At 41.0% G+C, this 27,423-nt stretch overlaps 2 protein-coding genes across 6 annotated transcripts in view; one reads left to right on the plus strand and one right to left on the minus strand.

Moving 5' to 3' along the window:
• Window positions 1–27,423, minus strand: part of LOC138745991 (DENN domain-containing protein 2A) — a 153,846-nt gene that overhangs the window by 122,865 nt on the left and 3,558 nt on the right. For all 3 annotated transcript variants that reach the window (XM_069903643.1, XM_069903644.1, XM_069903642.1), the window contains exon 2: window positions 22,941–23,005. The gene's annotated coding sequence lies outside the window, so the exon portion shown is untranslated. The remainder of the gene's footprint in view (window positions 1–22,940; window positions 23,006–27,423) is intronic.
• adck2 (aarF domain containing kinase 2) lies at window positions 3,406–13,528 on the plus strand. 3 transcript variants are annotated; one of them, XM_069903636.1, is made up of 8 exons: window positions 3,412–4,926; window positions 5,326–5,496; window positions 6,506–6,634; window positions 6,718–6,813; window positions 8,991–9,242; window positions 12,397–12,525; window positions 12,889–12,942; window positions 13,029–13,528. In XM_069903636.1, the coding sequence occupies exons 1-8, from the start codon at window positions 4,021–4,023 to the stop codon at window positions 13,164–13,166; spliced, it is 1,875 nt and encodes a 624-aa protein (XP_069759737.1). In that variant the 5' UTR covers window positions 3,412–4,020; the 3' UTR covers window positions 13,167–13,528. The 3 variants fall into 3 exon arrangements, with proteins under 3 accessions (XP_069759739.1, XP_069759737.1, XP_069759738.1); XM_069903637.1 differs by having other exon boundaries at window positions 5,326–5,472; XM_069903638.1 differs by lacking the exons at window positions 12,397–12,525; window positions 12,889–12,942; window positions 13,029–13,528 and adding an exon at window positions 9,848–10,033 and having other exon boundaries at window positions 3,406–4,926.

Consider the following 27,423-nt stretch of genomic DNA (forward strand, 5'->3'; position numbering starts at 1 on the left):
TCTTCCTGGTTCTGGTGGTCAAATCAGGTGTAGAAGGCATTGAGTTCATCTGGCAGTGAAGCTTTTCTGTCTCCTATTGTATCAGATTTGGTTTTGTACAGATTATGCCATTTAGCGAGTATCCTTCGTTGTCTCCATTCTTGTCCAGAATCTCCACTTCCAGACTCAAGGACAGTTTCTTTCCTGCTGTCATCAGACTCTTGAATGATTTGCACACTGAAAAAAGATTATGTCCTTGCACTGACTTTGATAACAGCTTTTCTCTATTCAATGCATGATTTGACAAGAGTAACACTACCACAGTTTCCCAATTTATTTGTTGTTCTTGCACTACTTGCTGATTCAGTTGGATTGCCTGACAGCATACAAAACAAAGCTCTTTACTGTATTTTGCTCCACATGACAATAAAATAAATCAATTTTTGAACCTGGAGATGCTGAACTTCGGGCTTCTCTTTGTTCTACCTGAAGGTAGCAGAAAGAAGAGATAATGACCAGGATGATGGGGGTATTTTATGACGAGGTAGGGTCACATGTTAAAATCTTCAAGAATCAAGATTCCTTTATTGTCATGTAATATTTCACAAAATTGCCTTCTGCCTGCCCATATGGCAGATGACAAATTACCATTAGTGCTGCCTGATGTCCCTTACAGTACAAGAGAAAGAGAAGCAAAAGAGAGTCACTTCAGAGCCACTGAGTGTCCGTGGATTCGCCTCTGGTACTCCTGCATCTTTTACAGTTGTGCAGATCCCTGTTCGATCTATCAGCAACCCGAGCTCCAGGTCCAAACCTCCTAAGTGATCAGGAAGCCTCAGTGCCCGAGGCCCTTCGGGATCCCTTCTTGCCTTCAGCACCGTTTTGAATCTAGATTCCGATACCTCATTCCCATGAGCCAGTCTCCAGCAGCCCGCAGCCTGTGTGGGTCCTTCCTTTACAAGTTGCCAAAAACCCATGTGGATCCCTCAGCCACTGAACCCTTGCTGATCTGCTGACGTGGTCAACATCCTGCTGGGTCCTTCAGCTGCTGAGCACCTCGCTGGTCCATCACTGTGGTTACCGTCTTGTAGGGTCATCTCCTCTGCCCCCTTCTCAACAACAGGGTGTTTCTTCCATTTCTGGTGTCCTGCACCAGTCCACTGCTCCCCGGAGCCTGCAACCCCTTGAGGCCACTGCCCAGCACAGGAACCCAAAATGAACAGAAAATGCTGGACTAAAAATAATGTTTCTGGCTGACAATCCTTCATCAAAACTGGAAATTGTTAGAAACAAAATAATGCTTTGAGAATAAAACAAACCTGCAAGTGCTGAAAAGCAAAAAAAAAAAAAACAGAAAATGCTAGAAACAAACAGCTGGTCAGGGAGCATCTTTAGGTCAACAAACCCTTTGTCAGAATAAAAAGAATTGTCTATGGACAGCAGAGGAGTTTAATGGCAAAATTGTGATGGAACTTGAATATTAGTTACCTTTCTTAAAAGGATGAAGGCAGAGGGATGGAAAATCAAAGTGGAAATTTATGGGTCAAGCTTGCACGCAAATGGTGAGGGTCTGCAAAGCACAACTATCCATCACCATTGATTTCTCTCTAGCCCCTTTACACAGCACTTGAAAGCCGGGTTTTATCTGCCTTTTGAGCACTGGATTGGGGGGGGGGGTGCCTAAACTTACCCGGCTTTGATCTGCCACGGTCTCAGCAGTGGAGTGTATTGGACTCACGGAGCTGGCTTTTTTTGGATCTATGTAAACAAGCAAGCTGGCTTCCAGAGATGGGTCGTGTATACGGCAATTACATGGCTTTTCAATGTAAAAATGCTTCTGATTAGACTTTACCGATGAGTTGCCTCCTGATGTGCAATTTTCTTTATCCTGAGCCATCCATTCTTATCTACCATAGCTAATGGAGCCCTTGACCACATTTTACCTATTTAACATACCTGTGCTTTCACCCAGCCCCTTCCTGAAGAGAGCAATTTCAACAAGATTCCACACCACCAATCACATCCGCCACTTCCCTCCAAAAACGTAGAAGGCCCATTCGTTCACAATGTCCCGATCTGCTCTTCCAAACTCAGAACCATCTCCTACCACCTCCCCATCCAATTACAAGAGATGCCACAGCTTTTCTTTAACCATGATCCCAAACCTTCCTTTGAAGCAGTGAACTTGAACTTGTTCCAATCTAATTTACTGATTTCTGTGTTATCGGCATTAAAATATTGTTTCTCCCTCACCAGATGCTCCCCAAATGCAAAATCTTTCTAGTATTTTCTATTATATTGCTAATGAATGAAGGGTGATAAAGAACACCTTGGTTGATGTTGAGGCTGTATTTCTGGGAGTGGGGCACTTTTAGATTTAGTACCCTTCCTGATAAATCAGATTAATTTACAAAGTCAATCATTTCCTTTGCCCATGTCCTGCCCTTCCCCATCCTCTCCCACATTTGGTCCTTCATCTCTTGTTGCTTCGGTGATTTCCGTGCAAAACAAAAAAAGAAATCTGTTCATTCGTTTTTATTTTAAAAAAACAGCAAACATAATATCGGAGGCGACTGTTTCGTTAAATAACTAACCTCAAGACCGCCACGTTGATGATGTATCCTTATCTTTGCTACATAACGTACCGTCTTGTAGGGTCATCTCCTCTGCCCTTCCTTCTCAATAACAAGGTGTTTCTCCCATTTCTGGTGTCCTGCACCAGTCCACTGCACCCCGGAGCCTGCAACCCCTTGCTGGGTCCCCCCAGCATTCTGCTTTTCGTTCAATCGCTGCGTCTGGATACTTTCGTGTTTTACTCATCTGGCAGAGGTTCCGAGACTAAGGTTCAATTCAGACTTGCTGAGTGCCCCGTTCGAAAGCCAGAGAGAGCAAAGCTCCAGGATGATTGCGTCCGATTTTGATGTCAGAGTATCTCGCCCACCACCTGTTCCTTTAACCGATGGAGCCAATTCCACACAGCAAGCCCTTCATCTTTCAGCTGCTTCCTTCATTGCTTTTTATTTCCCACCTTCTGACTGACAGGATAAATAATTAGTACTTTAAAATTTCAGAAATTGGTCCATAATTGCGCGGTGCGTTACAGAACTTCAGTATACTGTTCCAAGCTTGGAAATTTGCAAAACCTTTTGCAAACAGACGATACATTTTAGTGATGTAGCGGTTTAACATTTTTTTTCAATGGAAAAGATATCGCAGCTTGTACCTGAACAGAGACCTCCAGCAGGATCAGATCAGATCCGTTCCGTCCCGTTCCGTCCCGTCCCGTTCATTTCGCCTTCTCGGTTCATCCAATCTCCTTCCCGCGTTGTGCCTTAAATCCCCGTCGCACCAACAAGAGGAGGTGGAGCTAATGACTGTAACCAAAGGCCAATTGGAGAAAGCAGTGACGGGGATTGAACACGGGGTCCAATTGAAGGAAGGACAGACGGGAAACCCAGATCAATGGCAGAGGAACCAATCGCGGAGCCGCGGCTTGTCACCTCACGCCAATAGGAGCCATAACCACCGAAGGGAAAGCGGCGCAGGGCGATGGGCAGCCTTGGGTGCTTCTGGATTTCCAGCATCGCTGTAGTATTTTGCATTGAAGGGCGATGAAGAGGGGAGATCGGCGTGTGTCGAGAAAAAGGAGCATTAAAAAGCGATCTGTCGACCTGGGCGCCAGGCAGCAACGGGTGAGACCACAGCAACCAACAGCCGGCCTGGTGGATGCACGGAACAGTGCTGAAGATCCTGGGAGCGCCACACCATCATTCCACATTTTCTGCTGGAAGTTTCATGACCTCATTCGTGCAGGTGAATTATCATCGGAACATATTTCCGAAACCTGTACGATTCCTCGAATTTGCTTTTGAATCTCTTGGAGATGAATGAATGGATTGCCTGCTGGAGGAGATAGCTCCTCAAACCCGCGGTCCCTCATTGCATGGTAACAGCAACAATTCACTTGACCTTGTGTAAAATGTGCTTCTCGGATGCCCAGACTTTGTAATTCTCGTCTGGTTGCTGCGACATCGCTGCAGTATGGCTGCCTTTTTCTTGAGGTTTAAGGCATGTTCTGTCATGTGTAGATCTACGACTTTGAGAACCATTGTCTTGATTTCGGCTAACCCTGCATCAAAAGTATCTTTCAAGTTCAAGAATTTACCCAGACTTGCTTGTCTGGGCCTTGGAGCTTCATTAGTTGCAAACTCCCAGAAACCAATACCAATCGAGGCAAAGGTGACATATTGCTCGAAACGAGAGTCTTCCCACTCGTTTTTGAAAGACCTCCTCTGGAAGCTTCGTTTCATTGTCCATTTGGGTGTCAGAGCTGTAATCCTACTGCTGAGATTCGGGCCTTTGTTTCTGCTCTATCCGATAAGTTTTGTGTCATCTAGTTTTGCTTCAGTCTGGTATGATGTGCTGTTGAGATGCACAGAGTCTGCTGGTCCTACCTTCATCAAACTTGGTCAATGGTTTAGCACCAGAAGGGATCTCTTCTCTGCAGAGTTCTGTGACAAATTCAACAACCTTCATCCCCATGTCACACCGCATCCCTGGGACTACACCAAGTATAGCTTGAAAAGGGCATTTGGGGAGGATTGGAGGAGCATATTTTATTTTAAAAATAAGGAACCCATTGGATCAGGATGTATCACTCAGGTTTATAGGGCTTACACTGATCCTACGAACATTAATAACTCAGAATTTCAAAAACTTATAGAAGGCTTTGAGAAAGAGGACCAATTTGAAGCATGGGAAGTCTTTGGGCTTCAAGGAATATTTAATTACATGTTTTCTAAGAAGGAAAGTGAACTTCCAGATCCCAAAACTGAGCCTGTAACTGCTACTGGGTTGAATGGAGTACCGGGGTTTGAAGATGGAAGGGTGGCGTCTCATCCTGATTTAACATCTGAGCTGGATCATCTCATTCCAGTGGCTATCAAGGTACAGTATGCAATGTAAGTAGGTGCACATCATCTTTGAGGTTAAGGATTTTGTTTGTACATATTTTTCAAGAGCTGGATTATAAAAAGTCAAAGTATGTACAAAAAGTGAGTGTTAAAGCATATTATGGAAAATTTAAAATCAATTTACTGCATTATCTGAGATCAAATGTTAATCCCAAGAAAGTAACCAGTATAAACTTTTTTCCCACAATAGCAAACTTTGCTTGGGACAATCTGAATTAAATTATCAGTAATCAATCTAGAACTTAATTATTGTCAACCCAATTTAATTTGGTGTTGTTTAAAATTAGCCGGAAGAAATTATCTTCAATTAAATTGCCTGACTGATTATAAAAAAATCTGGGTATAGAGTGTCATTGGCTCTTTCTGTCTCTAGGTGATGCATCCTGGCATAGCACATCAAATCAGCATGGACCTGAAGCTTATGAAAGTTGCAAGCTGGATTCTCAATCTCCTGCCAGGCTTGAAGTGGCTGAGGTTAAAGGAAGTGGTGGAAGAATTTGAGGAAGTGATGTTGAGACAAGTGAGGATGCAAGTGACCCATCCTGTCAGTGATTCTATTTCAAAGATTACTATGTTTCTTTATGATGTTAGAGAAAAGAGGGCCATTTAATGGGGGTATTTTCTTTCACTCCATTATAAGTGTATTTTGGATATATTACATCACACATAAAAATTACATATAACTACAAATTTTATATGCCAATGTATTTGGGCAAAAATTAATGGCTTTAATAGGAAAACAAACCACAGCTTCGGTCAGGATGTGAATGTGTCATCAGAATAATAAACAATTAGCAAAAATCTCGATCAACCATTTGTTAGTCATCTTAGCAATTTCAAATAAAAAAAAAATAAAATATCAATCTTGAACTGTCACTTTGAATTCTTTCCCTGTTGGTAAAAGTAACATGTAGCCTCAAAATATCAAAAACAGAGCTGATTGAGAATAATATGTTTTATTTTCCTCAGACAAGAGACCCGCATCATTCTTTCCCTCAGAGCCAAGCTCCATATTTTGAACTACCTTGCTGAAACTTCAAAGTTGAATTAGATTTTATTTCCTGTCCTTTTTCCAAATTCTGAAAGAAGGTGAAACTCCTCTGTTAAATTTAAAGAATTCTACGGAAAGTTTACTAGCCAAAATAGATCTTTGGCTGGACTAGTGCTTGCTTTAGGTAAACACCTGGACTTTATGACCCTTTTATTTGTCAGATTATGTCCATCAAGGTTAGCGCAACACTATTAGAGTGCCTGTGAGCCAGAATCAAGTCCAGTGCTGTCTGTCAGGACATTCTTCCTGTGTCTGCATGGGTTTTCATCTGGGAGCTCCGGTTTCCACTCACCCTTTAAGATGTACCAGGGTTTTAGGTTAATTGGGGTATTCGGGCAGCACAGACTCGTGGGCTAGAAAGGTTTGGTATAAATTTAACATTTAAAATATCATGTCTTTTTTTTTAAATGGAACAGGGATACGCTCACACAGCATGAAATGTCTTCATTGCTACAAGGCTCCTTGTTTGGTGGTAAAACCATGTCCTGGTATTATCCTACAGATTGACCTGCGACATGAGGCAAGGATTATGGAGAGGTTCCGAGAGAATTTTCTGGGTATGGAATCTGTCAAGTTTCCAATACCTCTCAGACCATTTGTAACCAGAACGGTCCTGGTTGAAACCTTTGAGGTACTGTAAGAAGATAACTGAAGTAATACCAGTGGGTGGTGATATGAAAGGTGATGCTAATTCTTCAATGTATTTGTGTTCAGGACAGTAAACCCATCTCAATGTATTTGACAAAGGATGTACCTGACGTTTTGAAACAGAAGTTGGCAAGAATGGGGTTGGAGATGTTGCTGAAGATGGTAAAAATCTTTATAGTTCTAACAAAACAATGCTGAAGTCCTTGGGCAAATGTTTGTGAGATGTGTAAAATAAACAAGCAGGGGTGGGGAGGTACATAAAGAAAAAGACTGTCTTCCATTAGGAAAATGCTTGTTCATAACCCAAATGATAATTTGAGTCACATACAAGAAAGCATGTTGTAGAAGGAGAACGAAATCTTAGATTTATTAAAGGAACCAATAATTTTCTGAACAAATGTTTTACTCTGGTATAAAATGTTTATTGGCTGTGGGTTACAGGTCAATTTTCTGACTAGGAGACCACCAATGAGTCCTGGTGAACTATTTTTAGCTCTTCAAGCCATTGAATCTTTGCCAGCTCCCAGATAATACCCATCAGTTTTTGCTTCCCTAAAGCCTATTTTGCCTCTCTCACCCAATTACCCTGCCCCATATCTACACCAGGGAAATATACTTTGATTTAGGGTGGCACGATTAGCTTAGCTGTTAGTGCAAAACTATTACAATGCCAGTGACCGGGTTCAAATCCAACACTGTCTATAAGAAGTTTGTACATTCTCCTCGTGTCTACATGGGTTTCCTCTGGGTGCTCCGGTTTCCTCCCACCCTTCAAAAACTTAACAGGAAGGTTGTAGGCTAATTGGGGTATTTGGGCATCACAAACCCGATGACCAGAAGGGCCTTTACTGTCCAATATGTCTAAATTTAAATAACCTACCAGCACCTCTTTGGGATGTGGGAGAAAGACAGATATAATCCAGAGAAATCCCCAATGTTAAGAGAAAATGAAAACTGAACTCGTACAGTCCAAGGTCAGGTTTGAATTGTTGTGAGTGAACCTGTGAGTCAACATTTTTAACTGCCGCATCACCAGATAGTCAATCACTTTCCACATTTTTAACCTATTTATTTCCTTTCTTTCCCATAAAATTGAGGTCAATGAAGGCAGTTCTATATGGATTCTGATATAGCCTGTTAAGCTGGGAATATTTTGGTATTTTTCAGCTAATTAGCAGGATGAGAAATTTCAGACCTTTGGTGAAATTTCACCCTTGAAAATAATTTCTTGACTTCCTTGTCTATTGTTTTAGTCACAATGCATAGAACTCGAGCAACTCAGAATGTCTGTTCATCTTCCAAGCATTTTACATCCTAATGGCTCCACAAGATGTGGTCCCATCTTGTTGGACCATTGGCTTATTAGTAGTTTCCAGGAATCACCAGAACAGCTCCAATTTTTTTAAAGGAACTGCCCATGACATCATCCAGCAGAACTTTGTGGGGGTAATAGCAGTTGTGAACTGGGTACCCATTGTCATCCAATGGATCTAGAACTGCCTCTGGATGCAGGTGTAAACTGCTGGTGGACACAGGTTTTTTCACTACAAAACTTTGAGATATTTTGTTCTCTATCTGGCATTAACTCCCGCTTTCAAAGTGCACTTTTTAAGAGTTGGTGCAGGTCCAGTGAGCTGAAGGTTCATTGAATTCCCATCATTGCCATGACCACCTTCCCAGAGTTTACTGGTTAACAATAGGCATGTGTACATGAATTGAAAATGGACAGGGAGGAAGGCATGAGTGAAGGAATAATTGAAAAGTGCTGGAGAGAAAGTAGGCAATGAGGGATTTAGAAATTGAATTGGGAGAGATTGAGAGGAGATAGCATGGTGAAAAAATGGGGGGGAAAAATAGAGGAATGAGAAAAAGTGACCAAAATAGGTAGATTGGAAGGGGAGGATTGGAGGGACAGGAGCAGGGAACTATATATAATAAGTGTTATTGAGAGTAGAAAAGGAGTAGGATCGAACAAGGGAGACAAAAGCTATGGGTTAAGAGAGAGAACTGGGAAATGGTAATGTGATGTGAAGTCAATAGAGATTAAACAGAATAACTCAAGCTGGCAGGTAAGATCAGTGAAAGATCATTTAGCAGGATTTGAAATATTCTGGGAAGGATATATTCAGGTAAAGATATATTCAGGAAATGTGAAGGGTTTACAATGCATTATCAGGAAATGGAATAGTTTCAGTCACCAGGTGATAGGAGCATCTTTCTACACAGTTTATAATTCAAATTTCAAAGGATATTTTCCCCCTGATTTATGAAAAAAATATCCTCTTGCTTTAGTTTCTGTGGTATTATGAGGTCTTTGACTGCTAACCTCTTTTCTGCAGGTATTTGTGGACAACTTTGTTCATGGAGAACTTCATCAGGAAAATATTCTCATCCAGGGAGCAGATCAGTTCAGTCTTCAGAATGATGACAAGACCACCATTGTGGACTTGTGCGATACACTCATCGTTAATGTTCATCCATCCCTTTGTCCACTAAAGCTTATACTTCTGGATACGGGTATTGTGACTGAACTTCAACCATCTGACTTCCATAATTTCAAGGCCATCTTTACTGCCATAATCCAAGGAGAGGTATGAATATGAAAATATTTTCCTTCAAATTATCAGACCAAACAAGGGGCTTGCTTTGTGTTATCTGACAATGTAGGACATTGGCTTAAGGTCTTCATTTCTGAATTCTTTAGATTAGAATCTCAAGAGAAAATTCAATCACTTTGATTAGGTTGAAAGCTCTCATTTTTACTGCCTCTGTAATATTGCAATATTTGTACTTGATCTCTATTTCTTAACGTTTGGTTTAGAAGTTTGCTAAATAGTGATATGTGTCAAAAATATGATGTTGGCAAAAAGATGGAAGTTGTTCATTGTTTACAAAAGTTTGTTCACCAGAATGACTGTGTTGGAAAATGGACCAAACTATTCTGGCCTGGGTGGGCCTGTAAATACCACAATTTTAGAATTAAAAGCTTTTTATTGTTGACATGCATTAAATTTTGTAAGAATTAGTGCTATTTTACACATTAGTATGGGTTCAGTTTTATTCAATAACTTGATTGTGGGATTGTATTTAATTGTAATTTAAATGATTTTTGTACATATTTAAACACATTGAGTTTATTATTAAAATTTCAAAAAGAATGCTAGCTATCTGAGATTTTTTTTAAATTATATGCCAGGAAAAACTGCCAGTCAGCCAACATCTGTGGAATGAGACAGGATTAATATTTCATGTCAAAAAATGATTAAATGAAATGCAAAAGTCTGCAGAGGCTGTGATTGTAGTGAAAACACAGAAATGCTGGAGGAACTCAGCAGGTCCCGCAACATCTATAGGAGGTAAATTTATATAACCAACGTTTCGGGCTTGAGTCTTTCTTCAAGGTATAAGGCCCTGACCCACAATGTGAACTCTCCCTCTAGCCCTGGTGTCGTACAGGACCCAGCCTTCAATGCAAACTCTCACCCTGTCCCTGACAGCATACAGGACTGAGCCTCTGACACGAACTCTCACCCTGTTGAACTACAGGATCATGCCTCTGACACAAACTCTCACCCTTTCCCTCCCCTCTTCACCTCTCTAACTTCCCCAGCCATCCTATCTCTCCTTGGTTCCATCCTGCACTCTGATCCACTCCATCCTCCTTCCCCTAGCCACTGCCTGGTCTTTACTACATTCCCCACCCCTGCCCCCAACACCCAGCCTTCTTGGGGACTGAACGCACTGTCTTCAGTAGGGGCCTCAACATTGTTCCCCTTCGCCCACTTCGCAACAATTTCTGCACATGCCAGCTGTCAGCTCCAACTCTGTGCTCCTTTACACAACCAAACTTCTCCACCCACCAGGACAGACCCTTTCTCATGCTTTAAACCCTTTTCATCCTCCTGGACATCTTGTTCCGGTCTTCTGCCTGCTCTGGACCTTTATTTTCATCTGCTGCCGAGACATCAACCGTCTCAACTTCACCACTCCCCTCACCCATTCCAATCTCACCCTCTCAAAACACTTTGTTCTCCTCTCTCTCTGCACTAATCTCAACCTCACCATCAAATCTTCAGACCAGATTTGATAAGTTGTGATCTGGAGCACTGATCTCTATCTGGTCATCTGGCCAGATGACAATTCACAGACACCTCCACTCCCTTCGTGAGTTCCTCATCCACTCCTCCCTTCCTTCCAATACCCCCCACCTTGGCACCTACCTCTACGACCACAGAAGGTACTCCATTTGTGCTAACACCATCTCCCTCACTACCATTCAGGGCCCTAATCAGTCCTTCCAAATGAAGCAACACTTCACTTGTGAATATCAACTGCATCTGGCACTCTCGTTGTGGTCTCCTCTACATCAGAGAGAATGGGCGCAGACTGGGAGATCGCTTCGTTGAGCATCTTGACTCTGTCCACTGCAATGGTGGTGATCTCCCAATAGCCACCCATCTCAATTCCCCGCCCCATTCCTTTGCTAACAGGTCTGACCATGGACTCATTGCCTCCCAGATTAAGACCACCCGCAAATTGGAGGAACACACCTTGTATTCTGTTTGAGCACTCTCCGACCAGATGGCATTAACATTTCTGGATTCTCAGCATTCTGCCCTGCACTGCGCCCCACCCCCCCAATCTTTCCCTTTCTTCCAACTCTATTTTCCCTATTTCTCTGTCTTCTTTCCCCAGTTCTGCATCCACAGAGCCAAACCCCTACCTCTTCCCATCAATTCTCACCAGATCCAATTACCACCTTCTGTTTCCACCCACCTGCCATTTCTTTTATTCAGATCCTTCCTGCGTTTTCTCATTCCTTGAAGAAGGGCTCAGGCCTGAAAAGTTAGTAATACATCTATACCTTCAATGGATGTTGCGAAACCTACCAAGTTCCTCCCGCATTTCTATCTTCACAACTTTATTTTTTATTTGTTATGTTTTGTGTTTCTTGAACTTTGTATTTTCTTCACTTTATTTCTTCTTTTCTGGAGAGGGCTGTATTCTTCTACCGGCCACTACTCCATCACGTAGGATGTAGGAAGGTTTTTTGAGCTGGCCGGGGAAACTAAAACGAGAGGACACAGTCTCAAGATTCGGGGGAGTAGATTTAGGATAGAGATGAGGAAAAATAGTTTTTCCCAGAGAGTAGTGAATGTTTGGAATTCTCTAACCAGGGAAGTGGTTGAGGCTGCCTCATTAAACATAATTAAAATTCGGTTAGATTAATTTTTACATGATAGAGGAATTAGGGGATATGGGGAGAAGGCAGGTAGGTGGAGTTAGATCATAAATTAGATCAGCCATGATCGTATTGAATGGCAGAGCAGGCTCAATGGGCCATTTTTGGTCTACTCCTGTTCCTTCTTCCTATGACCCTACGTGACTCCTCTCTCCACATTTCTATCTATAAAGTCCGATGAAGGGTCTATTCTATTGAGGATGTGGTTTGTGATTGTTAATATCACATATACCTTACAATTTCTAAACCATTCCATCAAAAGTTGCAAACTAAGTTTGCTTTTAGTCACCTTTTGTTTTCCACAGCTTCAATGTTTGTTCATTTAACAATAAAAGTGACACATAGGGTTTGGGTGCCAAAACAACATCCAGGCTACAAGAAAGTGCTTTTAAAATACAAATAAGCATGTTGCATTTACCCACAATTTTGGTGTTAAGTATAGATCTAGCTATACCCTTCATTCCATTTTCTCTTTCAGAATGGGTGTTTATTTTAAATTTCAGGGCAATCAGATTGCAAACTTGCTGCTGAACCATGCACGAGCTAATGAATGCCAAGACTTCCAACTGTTTAAATCAGAAATAGAAACACTTGTGCATAAGTCTGGAATGAAGACAGGATGCCTGGGAAAGGTAATAACAAACAAAAGAATAGATAGGAAAATATTTATTTTGATTACGGGAAGTGAATCCACTCCTTAATCATCCAGCTTAATGTACCTTTTGAAGTAAGCAATTCTCAATTTTAAGAAGTGTTACATATTCAGAGATTTAATAATTTTTTGGTTTATTATGTATTGTAGTAATAATAGTGATTTATAAGGAGATTTTTTGTGACTTTTGTTCTTTGGTTTACATATCTCAAACTGTAATGTTTTATTTAGTATACCAGCTGTCATTATTAATTTGGAGTAGTAGGAGCTCACTGATCATTTTTAACTGAAACTTAAAATTAAAAGTTAAAATGTCATATAAAATCTTTTTTAATTCTCTCAGCACCATATTGCAGGCTTTTTTTCTCAAGTTTTGGAAACACTCATTACACACAAGGTAAAGAATAATTCCAAGCTATAGCATTTTGTGTTTTTGTTACTGATTGCAATCTAACGTGTTTATTTTTCTTCTCTCAATGCTAGGTCAAGGTGAACAGTAAATTTGCCTCCATGATCTTTGCCATCATCGTCTTGGATGATCTTGGTCGTTCTCTGGACCCTGAGCTGGACCTTCTGGAAGTGGTCAGACCTATGTTACTGAAAGACACTGCAGGACTGTAAAGCATCAGAGACCCCATTGCAGCATTTTTACCCACCTTCCTTGGGGAAAGAATTTCCCAGAAATTCACCACCGTTATCTATTCAATCACTTGGTCTTAGATTTTTTTTAAACAATGGGCCAACACTCAAGCTGAAAAGGTCAATTGGAAGAATAATGCATGGCGTATCTTAGTGTTTCTTTATGAATCCATGAGTAAATGGAAATTGCAAAAATTATGTTTATGCAGCATGCTTTACTGGATCTGTTCTTTTTCAGAAATGTTGGCAACAATTGTGAGCATATGATCAGTGTTAAAAGTTATCAGTTTCATGGCATTGCAAAACTCTCCACCATAAACTAATAAAATACAACATTCTAACAATTTCCCTTTGTATTGTTTCTAAGATAATCTGTGTTCACAATGGTACTTTGAAAGACCTATCCAGTTAGCTTTAAGCAGGTCAACGCGGCAGGGATGCCCACTATCACCATTATTGTTTGCGCTAGCTATAGAACCACTAGCAGAATCGATAAGAATAGATAATAATATAAAAGGAATAATAATAAAAGACAGGGAATATAAAATCAGTCTATTTGCGGATGATGTGATAGTGTACTTAACAGAACCAGAACTATCAATAAAAGAACTATATAAGAAATTGAAGGAATATGGAGAAGTGTCGGGATACAAGATAAACGTAAATAAAAGTGAAGCAATGCCTATGAATAACGCGGATTTCTCAAAATTTAAGAAGGAATCCCCATTCAGATGGCAAATGCAGGCAATAAGATACCTCGGTGTACAAATAAACAAAAATCTAGGCCAATTATATAAACTCAATTACAATCCACTAATGAAAAAATTACAGGACGATTTAGAGCATTGGAAAGAGCTACCACTAACACTGATAGGAAGGATAAACTGTATTAAAATGAACATTTTTCCAAGGATACTATACTTATTTCAGGCATTGCCAATACAACTGACAGAAAAATTCTTCAAAGAGTTTAAGAAAATAATAAGGAAATTTTTATGGAGAGGGGGGAAACCGAGGATAGCACTAGATAAATTAACAGAATGGTATAAACAAGGAGGCTTACAATTGCCAAACTTCAAAAATTATTATAGAGCCGCACAATTAAGGTACCTATCAGATTTTTATCAAACAAGGGAAAAACCAGACTGGACGAGATTAGAATTAGATAAAATAGGGGAAAAGATACCTGAACACATATTATATAAATGGGACGAAAAATTGGTACAACATAGAACTTCTCCAGTATTACACCATCTCCTCAATATATGGAAGAAGATTCATGTAGAAAGAAATAAAACAAATTATCAATTACCAAAACTAATATTGACGCAAAATAAGCTACTCCCTTTTACAATAGACAACCTTTCCTTTAGAAAATGGGAAAAAAAAGGGATTAAAAGAATAGAAAATTGTTTTTCAGGAAGTAGATTCTTATCCTTTGAACAAATGAGAGATAAGTACAATATAACTGGAGATACAGCGCTGGCATATTACCAACTGAGATCCTACTTGAAAGATAAATTAGGAAGCAATTTGAGTTTACCAGAGGGAAGTAACCTTGAATATGTGATTACAGATACAATGTTAATCAAAAGATTTATAACAAATATGTATATTAAACTGCAAGAAAAGGAGAATGAGGAAACAAATGGTAAAACTAAACAAAAATGGGAACAAGATTTAAATATAAAGATAAAAAAGGAAACATGGGAGAAATTATGTTCTGGAACGATGAGAAATACAATAAATACGAGGCTGCGTATGATACAATATAATTGGTTGCACAGACTATACATTACACCGCAAAAGTTAAATAAATGGGACCCAACAGTATCTGATAGATGTTTTCGATGTAAAAAAGAAAGGGGAACAACAATTCATGCAATCTGGACATGTGAGAGAGTAGAAAAATTTTGGGATGATCTCAATCAGATATTAAATAAAATAACAGAAAACAATATACCAAAGAATCCAGAGATCTTTCTCCTAAGTAACATAAAAAATAAAGAATTTGGAATTGACTTGGAAGATGCACAAAAAAGATTTGTTAAGATAGCCCTAGCCGTAGCAAAAAAAATGTATTATGTCAACCTGGAAATTGGAAGATAATTTGAAAATACAACAATGGTATATAGAAATGAATAAATGTATTCCATTAGAAAAAATAACATATAGTTTAAGAAATAATATTGAAATATTCGAACAAGTATGGGAGCCTTACATTAAATAAAATAGCGAAAACCTACCGGGAACAAACATTACCTAAGTTGATGGAAGGAAAAGAAAAGAAAAGAATGGACTCAGTAGAATTTCTGGTGTATTTTTGTTGAATGACAACATTGTCTGACTGACTTAATGCAACCTAGATTGTATACCTAAAATGGATGAGAGGGGGGTGGCTTGGGAGGAGGGGGGGGGGTGGGGAGAAAAAGTCACTGTATATGTGTGAAAATGAAAAAGTGTATATCATGGCTAACGTGTTTTATGGTGTGAAAAATAAAAAATTTAAAAAATAAATTATAAAGATGGTCACGTCAAAATTATGCTCCATAACAGTGGTGAGATAAGTGAATAAATGGAGAAACAATGAAGAGAACAGCCTATATTCTTAAGAAATCAGGACCAATTCTGGAGTAAGACAGTGGTAATGCTTGTTATGAACTAGTTCTAACATAGGAACACCAATGGTAAATTGAAAAATAAGTTTTTTAATTAAATTATTCCTCACATAACATATCTCAATGACTAAACTTAATGCCATATTAACCCCCACCACTACGCACGAGTGTAAAATGAGTGTGTGTGTGTGTGGTTTCAAAGTCCAGGCCATTTCAAGGGCTTGCTTCTAGAAATTTCAATTTTAAAGTCCCATTTCAAATCTCTTGTCGAGTGCCAGAATCTTTTCTTTAAATTACGTTCCAGAAATTTTTATAGAGCAAGTATGGAGTGTGTAATAGTATTAATATTTGGGGAGAATTTGGTAATGTTTGGGAGAAATTTGGTAAAATTTAGAATTCTTTTTTTTTCTTTGGCTTGGCTTCGCGGACGAAGATTTATGGAGGGGGTAAAAAAGTCCACGTCAGCTGCAGGCTCGTTTGTGGCTGACCAGTCCGATGCGGGACAGGCAGACACGATTGCAGCGGTTGCAAGGGAAAATTGGTTGGTTGGGGTTGGGTGTTGGGTTTTTCCTCCTTTGCCTTTTGTCAGTGAGGTGGGCTCTGCGGTCTTCTTCAAAGGAGGCTGCTGCCCGCCAAACTGTGAGGCGCCAAGATGCACGGTTTGAGGCGTTATCAGCCCACTGGCGGTGGTCAATGTGGCAGGCACCAAGAGATTTCTTTAGGCAGTCCTTGTACCTTTTCTTTGGTGCACCTCTGTCACGGTGGCCAGTGGAGAGCTCGCCATATAATACGATCTTGGGAAGGCGATGGTCCTCCATTCTGGAGACGTGACCCATCCAGCGCAGCTGGATCTTCAGCAGCGTGGACTCGATGCTGTCGACCTCTGCCATCTCGAGTACCTCGACGTTAGGGGTGTGAGCGCTCCAATGGATGTTGAGGATGGAGTGGAGACAACGCTGGTGGAAGCGTTCTAGGAGCCGTAGGTGGTGCCGGTAGAGGACCCATGATTCGGAGCCGAACAGGAGTGTGGGTATGACAACGGCTCTGTATACGCTTATCTTTGTGAGGTTTTTCAGTTGGTTACATACATACACATATTTTAAAACAGATCTTATTTGAAAGACTGAAGAATTCTCATGGCAGGATCTCTGAAAAATGTTATGCACATTTCACAAGTAGGTGCTAATGGAAATGGCTCATAAAATGCATGACCAATGTCTTGCTGGAGTCAGGTTGACTACAAGTACCCTTACTGCAAAAAAGTGCTCACAGAGAGGTCACCCCTAGATTTTGTTTATACTTAAGATAACAACTTGACAGAAGGAAAAAATCCTGTTGTTTGCTGGAGAAGGTGGGGGGGGGGGGGTTGCAAGTCACACGAGTCACATGCTTTTTACTGGAGTCTCATTTTGAGAGAGAGAAAGAGAGAGGTCACAAGCTCTTTCAGTCAGTGTGTGTGGGACACTGAACAGTGCAATCCAGGAAGAACTGATGAAAAGTTCCAAAGCAGTGGATGGCTGGAAGTGCTATATGACTGATGTTTCTCTTGGAATAAGTGGAACAGAAAGGAATTCTGTGGTGGTAGCCTGAAAAAAGAGGTTACCATCTGGAAAACCCTGATGGGGCAAGTTTCATCAGTGAGACCTTGAGGTGACTAATGGTAGTACCTCAGTTGTGGAAATCCTGGATCAACAAATCTGGAACTGAAAACCCTACAAGAACATAGAAACATAGAAACATAAAAGATAGGAGCAGGAGTAGGTCATTCGACCCTTCGAGCCTGCTCCGCCATTCAACGACATCATGGCTGATCTTAAAGTTCAATACCCCGTCCCCGCCTTCTCTCCGTAACATTTAATATCTTTATACTGAAGAAATATATCTAATTCCCTCTTAAATATATTTAATGAACCTGCCTCTACTGCCCTCTGTGGCAATGAATTCCTCCTCATCTCGGTCCTAAATGGTTTGCCTATTATCCTCAAACCATGGCCCCGGGTTCTGGATTTTCCCATCCTTGGAAACATCCCATCTGCATCCATTCTGTCCAGTCCTGCCAGAATTTTATATGTCTCTATGAGATCCCCTCTCAATCTTCTAAACTCCACCGAGAACAATCCCAATTTGCGCAATCTTTCCTCATAAGTCATTCCTGCCATTCCAGGTATCAGTCTGGTGAATCGCCTCTGCACTCCCTCCATTGCAAGAACATCCTTCCTTAGATAAGGTGACCAAAACTGCACACAATACTCCAGGTGTGGTCTCACCAAGACCCTGTACAGCTGCAGTAAGGTATCCTTGTTCCTATACTCAAACCCTCTTGATATGAAGGCCAACATACCATTTGCCTTTTTAACCGCCTGCTGTACCTGCATGCTCGCCTTCAGAGACTGGTGTACAAGTACCCCTAGGTCTCTCTGCACTTCCCCATCTCTTAATCTATTGCCATTCAAATAGTAATCTGCCCTCCGGTTTGTATTACCAAAGTGGATAACCTCACATTTATCCACATTGTAGTGCATTTGCCATGTATCTGCCCAGTCCCTCAATTTATCCAAATCACACTGGAGCTTCCTGACCCCCTCTTCCGTGCACACAACCCCTCCTCCCTCATAGCTTAGTGTCATCTGCAAATTTGGAGATATTACATCCAATCCCCTCATCCAGATCATTAATGTAAATTGTGAACAGCTGGGGTCCCAATACAGATCCCTATGGCACCCCACTGGTCACCGCCTGCCACTCAGAAAACGAGCCATTTATCCCAACTCTCTGTCTTCTACCTGCCAGCCAGTTCTCAATCCACATCAATACTTTGCCCCAATCCCATGAGCCTTGATTTTGGAAGCCAGTCGTTTATGCGGGACCTTACCGAAGGCCTTTTGGAAGTCCAGGTACACCACATCCACTGGCTCTCCCCCATCTATTTTACCTGTCACCATCTCAAAGAATTCCAATAGATTTATCAAGCACAATTTACCTTTTGTAAATCCATGTTGACTCCGTCCGATCCCTTCTCTGCTAGTCATATGCTCCGCTATTACATCCTTAATAATGGATTCCATCATTTTGCCCACTACTGATGTAAGGCTCACCGGCCTATAATTCCCCGCTTTTTCTCTACCCCCCTTTTTAAATAGTGGGGTAACATTAGCTACCCTCCAATCCATGGGTACTGATCCTGAGTCTATCGAGTTCTGGAAAATAATTCTTAAGGCATCTGCTATCTGAATGGCCCTAGGATGTAGATTATCAGGCCCTTGGGATTTATCTGCCTTCAATCCCATCAATTTCCCCAAGACCATGTCCTTAGAGATACTGATTTCTTTCAGTTCCTCCCTTGCATTAGTCTCTATGTTTCCCAACATCCTTGGTAGGTTATTTGTATCCTCTCTTGTAAAAACAGAACTAAAGTAAGAATTTAATTGGTCTGCCATTTCCTTATTCCCCATTATATATTCCCCTGATTCCGACTGCAAGGGACCTACTCTGGATTTCACCAATCTTTTCCTCTTGACATATTTATAAAAGCTTTTGCAGTCAGTTTTTATATTTGCCGTAAGCTTACTTTCGTAATTTATTTTTGCTCTCTTGATTAATCCCTTTGTCCTCCTTTGGTGCATCTTGAACTGCTCCCAGTCTTCGGTTGTGGTACTTTTTTTGGCCAATTGATATGCTCTCTCCTTGGACCTAATGCTGTCTCTAATTTCCCTTGTTATCCACGGTTGAGTCACCTTTTTTGGTTTATTTTTATGCCAAACTGCTATAAACGATTTTTGCAATTTCTCCATTAGATCTGTGAATGCTTTCCATTGTCTATCCACAGTCAACTCCCCCATAAACACCACCCAATCAATCTTACTCAACTCCCGTCTCATACCATCATAATTCCCTTTATTTAAATTCAGGACCTTAGTCTCGGTTTTAATTTCATCACTCTCCATGTCGAGTGAGAATTCGATCATATTGTGATCACTCCTACCCAAAGGGCCTCATACAACAAGATTGTTGATTAGCCCCTTATCATTGCATAATACCCAATCTAAAATGGCCTGCTCCCGAGTTGGTTCCTCAACGTATTGGTCTAGATAACCGTCCCGTAAACATTCAAGGAATTCCTCCTCCTCAGTATTTTTACTAATTTGGCTAGTCCAATCTATATGCAAATGAAAGTCTCCCATGATGACAGCTGTTCCCTTATTGCATGCTTTTCTAATTTCTCTTTTAATGCCTTCCCTCACCTCTACACTACTATTTGGAGGCCTACATACCACCCCCATTAACGTTTTCCGCCCCTTGCTATTCCTCAGTTCTACCCATATAGAACCTTCCTGAGCGGTAAACATTTACCTTTCAAGCACCAAAGCCTGGTGAACTTTATACATGTTAAATTCTGTGCACAGTGTAAGAGTTGCCTGCATCCAGAGAACTTGGAAGAAGAAGTGAGATTGAACTGTGAACCAAATAACTTTTCTTGAATTTATACACACATTGCATACACGTGCGATTAGAATTAGAAGGGGGTTAATTTGGGTTAGTATAGAGTATAGTTAAGTGTAAGTATAAAGTTTGATTCTATTTTCATGTTTAAAGTTGATTAAAAATAACTTTTGTTTTAAAAACCACTCATCTTGGTGAATGTCTATCACTGCTGGGTGTTGGGGTTACGGGCCCAGAGGACCCCAAAACCCAGCAGCAACAGAAATTCACCAAGACAAATGGTTACTTAAACAAAAATTGCTTTTAATTTTCTTTAAACATATAAACAGGATCAAACTTTAACTTATTACTATTAACTTAACCCCTTATAATTCTAAGCACAGATGTAATATGTACATGTTCAGGAAAGTTCTTTGATACACAGTCCAATCTCATTTCTCACTCCTCCAAGTTCACTGTTATTAGACAATTTTTATATTGTGCACAGAATTTAATATTTATGAACTTTCACCAGGCTCTAGTGAAAAGATAAATGGTTACTGCTCAGGAAAGTTCTTGTTAGTTTCAGAGAGAGATCCGTTGCTCGTTGGACACACACAAACTGATTTATTTCCATCAGTCACTTCAGGGTCTTGTTGAAGAAACTCCCCATCAGGGTTTTCCAAATGATAACCTCTTCTTCTATGTCACCATAGAGTTCCTCTTGTTTCCCTTATTTCAGGTGAAACACTCTAGCCAGCCATTTCCTCGTGTTAAGGACCACAAGGATTTTTCAAAGGCTGAACTCGGAACTCCCAACCCGTCTTCAAAGTCAGGTTTTCCACAAGCTTCCAACAGCCACTGCAGAAGTCAGTTCTCTCTCTCTCTGTTTGCAAAACCACATGACCCAGTCTCTGAGCATGGAATGTTTCATTTGCGCCTGCTTTTGAAGTTCCTAAGCAAAGCATTTCAAAAATAGATTTTAATGTCTTTGCAAAGGCACTCGGTGCCTCAATATCTAATTTTTAACAAAGCTATTGCATTTTCAATGAGATGTGAAGCATTACTCTGTTTGTGGTGACCTGCACTAAAGACCCCCCCCCACAATCTATCTCTTTTAAAAAACATTCATATATAATATAAAATATAATATATCCATCACAGGAGCATCAGTTTTCTTACAAACTCACATGTCTTTTAATGAGTCGGCTTTTAGAGAGAATTCTTCTCGCTGGTGTATTCACATGTTTCCCCCCAACTTTTTAGGGTACTAGACCTAAATTTCTTGATGATAGAGCAGCAGTCCTGCCTTCTCAGAGATTGCAGCTTTCACCCTGCCCTTCAGAAAGGTCAGGTTTTATTCAGGTTGCTTCAAACATCACTGCTCTTTACCCTGCCTTTCACAAAGGACAGGTTTTATTCAGCTCAGTGTGATCAACCTCCAACAAAATGTCCTCCAGCCTTCTTTATCCTCTTTTTTTAATTGAATATTTCCAAACTTAAACTCAAACAGTTATCAATGTTATCAGTGTCGATTTTAACAGTATCAGCAATGACTACAATTTACAATTATCCGTTTAATACAGTTTTCTGCAGAGTTCAAACTCTTTTCATCCCCCCCTCCCTTCCCAACCCCACATTTAACACTTAACTAACCACAGTTACACATAACATTCAAGTCACTCAGAACAAAGGTATAAGACAAATATTAGGGTTTTATGGGTTGGTCACAACATGGCAGCCAGTGCTCAGGCTGTTTTCTTTCCTTGACTTTTCCAGGTTGGGATGGGATGGAAACTCCCTCCCCCACTGATTGAGGTATCCTCTCTCTCTCTCTCTCTCTCTCTCTCTCTCTCTCCCCCATGTGACCTGACATCACATGGCTTCAGTCTGTTATGTAAAACCTATCTTGTTCCAACGTTTGATTTTGTAAAGTTTTGCACCTGTCAATCAAATGGATCTGGGGTTTGTAGCACTGTCAGCGCAAGCCTGAATGTACCCAATTTTTTTCTTCTGTTCCCTTAAAGCACATATTGTCCTGACATCCATTGTGATCCATTTTAATTCCATTATTGGCTTGTCTGCTATACTTAGGTGTTTATGGAAGGCCATTCAACCCATCGAATCTCCTCTTGTTTTCTCTTAGTGTCGTAGTGTTTGTCAAATGTGCTGTGGTGTCTGTACCCCTGTAACCAAGCCCACTACATAACCCAAGATATATAATTCTATTTTACTTCAAATATTATCAACACATCCATTACATGCTTCTTCCAAAAGCTGAGATCTTCATCTCATAAGGATTTTTGTCATTTGATCATTCAATTAATAACCCTTTAGTCAAACATTTTCATTTAAAGATGAGGAACAAAACGTTATGGAAGATGGAGTGGCAAAAAAGGCAATTAAAGTAAAATAAAAAGGTAGAATGGAGAAGGAGGAGTAATTGGATAGAGAAGAGAAATTCTGTTGATAAATGTGGTAGAAATTAAAGTGGAAAGGCCATTGGACCTGAATGCCAAGTACTTAAAGGTTATCCATTCTAAATTTCAAACATTGAGCCGAATTACCATGCGCTTAAGTAGGAAAGTGCCAGTCAACAAATACCTTGCCAGAAAATACAACGATATTGAATTTGCAGTTATTCATTATGTAAGCCTGGGTGTACAAGGTCTGAATCAGGTGGGAATTCACTGCATTTTAGAATGGAATGCATACTCACCTATGTGTGCAGAACCAAGGTTATATACTTTTCTGTTATACTTCTGAGTAGACTCCTTGAACTCCCTATAAAAAAACCAAAGATAATCGAACTGGCATATTCAATTTAGACATACAGCACACTCACAAACCTGTGAGCCTGTGCCGCCCGAATACACTAATTAACCTCCAAACCCCATACATTTTTGGAGGGTGGAAGAAAACCTGAGCACACGAAGAAAACCCATGCAGATACATGGAGAACATACAAAGTCCTTACAGAAAATGCTGGATTCAAATGTGGGTCACTGGTGCAGTAATAGCATTGTGTTAATTGCTTTGCTAATCATGCCATTGTGGAAAAGAAAATTATATTTAACTTCATACCATGCTTCCTCTCACTCTAAGTTATGTCTAGATCCCAACACTCAATGCAACCTTTGGCTTGACTTCTGAAGGAAAATATTCTGTCCAATGGGATAATTATACTTCCAAAAGATTACATTTAATACTAGAATATTAGACCTAATATTATTATATTTCCAAATCAATGTCAATCTGGTACCTCTAAACCCAGCAAATAATAATTTTCCAGTATCAGATTATTATATTGATAATCCTTCGGTTCAAAAAAGTCATGTTGATGCACAGTCCCGGTCTGAAAGTGCAAATTCTAGCACAATGGGGGCACTGGAAGTCCATTTTTCTAATAAATGTGGCTGCTGCTTTGTGACGCCGTTCACGGTTTTCCATCCGTTTTTGGCAGCGCCTCTCTTCAAAACTGATGTAGGCTTCATAGCACAGGGCTCGCCAGTGGGATCTGACAGCAGCCGCAGCTTCTAGTTCTCTTGGCTGGATGTCACAGTAGCATAGGGTTTCCTTCACAGCACTTGTATGGATGACCTTGAGGTCTCCTTCCAGTCTTCAGTTCACTATAGAGCAGCTAATGAGGCATATGGTGGTCGTCCATTCTGACGATGTGTCCCTCCCATGATCGGGGACTCAATGCTGGTGGAGTTTGGGTTGGAGTGACAGTCTTGCCAATGAATGCTAAGGATGGAATGGAGGGCGTCTCCAGTTGTTTGATGTGACGTTGGTACAGAGTCCAGGTCTCACCTCCACGTAGGAGAGAAGGGATGACCACAGCTCTGTAAACTTTCAGCTTTGTGGAGATGTAAACATGGTTCATTGAGCACTCCGGTACACAGCCTCCCCAGAGCCTGGCTGGCCTTGCTGATCCTGGAGTCAATTTCTTTGTCCAAAGGCCCATCACTTGAGATGATGCTACCCAAGTATTTGAAGCTGTTTACATTTGTCAGCTGAGTGTCGTTAACAGTGATTTTTGGTTCTATGGTGTTGGTGTTTGGTACTTCAGTCTTATTCAGGTTGATATCAGGCCAAAGAGTGTAGCAGTGTCTGAGAATTTGTTCAGCATTAACTGTCCATATGCACAGTCATATGCAAAAAGTGTTTCTTGAATGACTGTGTAGAGGCACTTCGTCCATGTGTTCAAGCAGAGAAAGTCAAAGAGAGAGCCTACCTGATGTACACACCCTTCTCCATATCTTGGACAGCACCTGACAACATGCAAGTGAAAAACAGATTGAAAAAGACTGGGGCTCGTACACAACCCTGCTTCACTCCATTAGAAATGGCAAGTGCAGCTGATGTCTCACCACTGCAGAGGACCTGTCCTATCATTTTTTTCATGGAGCAGCTAAATCATTTTTACGAATTTCCTTGGGCATCCATAACATCTCAGGATGATCCAGAGAGCTTCCCTGTTTATAGTGTCAAATGCCTTTGTCAGATCAATAAAGACAGAGTAAAGAGGCTTGTTCTGCTCGATGGACTTCTCCCGAACTTGTCTCACGTCAAATATCATGTCCACTGTACTCCATTCTGGCCAAAAGCCACACTGACCTTCCGGGAGGTTCCTTTCTGAGACAGTGACAAGTCTGTTCAGGAAGATGCAGCAAAAATCTTGCCTCCCATTGCAGTATCAGATGATACAATTTCCAAACATCACAACCAACACCTATCAATAGTTGACAGACCACTAAAAACCTTCTTTATGTTCACAAGGATTTTCATTTGGTGTTTATCTTTACAATGTTGAATAAGATGAGAAAAAGGAACCACGATGAAGTCTGGCAGAGGAAATTGATGCTCAACGGAACAAACTTTAAGATATTTCAAAATATATGATGAACTGGATCTCTGGAAGCAAAATTGAAGTAACAGGAAAATGAAGAATCCAATATTTTAAAACTGCAGCTCATAATCAATGATTTAAAACAGGCAAAATTCACTTTAAAAATAGATTAAGCTAAAGAAATATCTGAAGGATGGGTGAAGAAAATCCACAAGCTAGTGCTTGTGAAATACTGTTCAGTAAAACTCATGTTCCAATACATGTGAGTTTTGCTGTGATGGTGAGATATAGATCTTTGTAGAGATCTACAGAAAAAAAGTCAGCCAGCAAGCCGCTCCACAAGTTTAAACAGAAGTTGCCAATATTCAGATTTGGCCTCCTCAAGAGAATGAGCCTGCATCTGAAACAGATAAAAGCACATTTCAAGTACTGCCATGGCTTGTCGACTGTATAAAGAGTGGTATGATCAGCATTTGGAGCCTGCATCTTTTAATCTGATTTGAACATGAAATAAATTACAGAAAGAGTATTTCATATCCATTGTAAAATAAAGAACAATGCCATTTATGCCTTCATTCATAGATATAATACCTGTCAATTAAAAACTGTTCTTCAGCCAAGAGGGGCCCAGAGCAGGATAGAATTTTTCTCCCATCCAATGTATGGTTACTTCTTATGTTTTGTATACTTTTTTACATCCAACATTCTGTTTGTAGTTAAATGTCCAGTACAATTTCATGTAATTCTTTATTTCTCTTTTTGTCACCAATTTCTCTAAAGCTTATATTAGACCTTGTCTCCTGTTTCTCCCTATTCACAACTCTGCAGAAGTTTCTCCAGTTTGTTGTCTCGTAATTGATTTTCTCTTATACATCCTGTCTCTAATTTTACATCTAGAATTTTCTGTATACAATAGCAGATTAACTACCACCTGGTCCCTAGGGTGAGCTTTAGTAAGGCCCCCAAAAAGAACCAAAGACTTGTTGATCCAAACCAAAGCTTTTATTAACTAAAAGACTGGAGCATATAACAAGTAGGTCGACCAGTCCAGAATGACCTGGTCTGGCTAGGAGCAATCCTTTAAGACCTGCCAGTAGGTGTGGCTACACTCTCAGCCAATCACAGTCATCCTACACTACAATCTGTACATATACACATTGGTGATAGAATCTGTACTATCACATTCACCCCTTCTTTGACAACTGACCCCAGGGTAGATGGAGGTTAGGGGCTGTACCGGTCAGGGGGCCTGACCATCCGGCGTGACCGCCGTGGTGCCAGGTTTGGGGTCGCCGGCAGGCCCATAGGGTGCGGCCACTGTTTCACTCAATACCCAACGGCGTTGTCGACAGTCTGGCCTGAGCTGGTGGAGTGGTGCTGATCCCTCTGTTCAAGCACATGACCTGGGGGAGAAGGAATAGGAGGAGGTTGGGTTAAAGGCACAGCTGCGCCTGATCCAGATTGTGCTAGGTCCCTTACCTAGACTGTGTCCTCCCCCCCGTCTGGGTACTCAACATAGGCATAATGGGGGTTCTCATGGAGCAGAGACACTCAGTCAACCAAGGGGTCGTTCTTTGAGTACCGGACACTAGTTAGCACGTCCTGCCAGCAAGAGGTGGGGAGACCTTTGGTCCGGAGGGCATGCGTAACCGCTTTCCAGATAGTGGCATTCTCTCTTTCGACTTGCCCATTACTGCTTGGGATATAGCTGGTGGTCCTGCTTGAAGCAATACCATGCTCCAGAAGGTACTGCCACAGCTCTGCGCTCATAAACGAGAACCCCCTGTCACTGTGGATGTAACAGGGGTACCCGAAGATGGCGAAAATGCTGTGCAGGGCCTCTATAATTGAGGAGGCAGTCATGTCCGAGCAGGGCACAGCGAACAGGAAGCGGGAGTACTCGTCGATGCCCGTAAAGGTGTAGGTGTTACGGTTGGTCGATGGTAGAGGCCCCTTGAAGTCTACGCTGAGACGCTCAAAAGGGCACGTGGCTTTGATGACGTGGGCATTCTCCGGATGGAAGAAGTGGGGCTTGCACTCAGTGCACTCCGGGCAGGCTCGGGTCATGGAGCGAATCTCCTTGACCGTGTAGGGCAGGTTGTGAGCTTTGACAAAGTGCGTGAACCTAGTGACCCCTAGATGACAGAGCTCCTCGCCAGTCCACTTGTATGTTGGCGCAAGTCCCCCTGGAGAGCGCATCTGGCAGGTCGTTGAGTTTACCAGGCTGATACAGTATGTCATAATTAAAGGTGGAGAGCTCGATTCTCCACCTGGCGATTTTGTCATTCTTGATTTTACCTCACTGGGTATTGGTAAACATGAAGAGACCACACATTGGTCGGTCAGCAGC

This window comes from Narcine bancroftii, chromosome 11, assembly GCF_036971445.1.
Source record: "Narcine bancroftii isolate sNarBan1 chromosome 11, sNarBan1.hap1, whole genome shotgun sequence".
Classification (NCBI taxonomy): Eukaryota; Metazoa; Chordata; class Chondrichthyes; order Torpediniformes; family Narcinidae; genus Narcine; species Narcine bancroftii.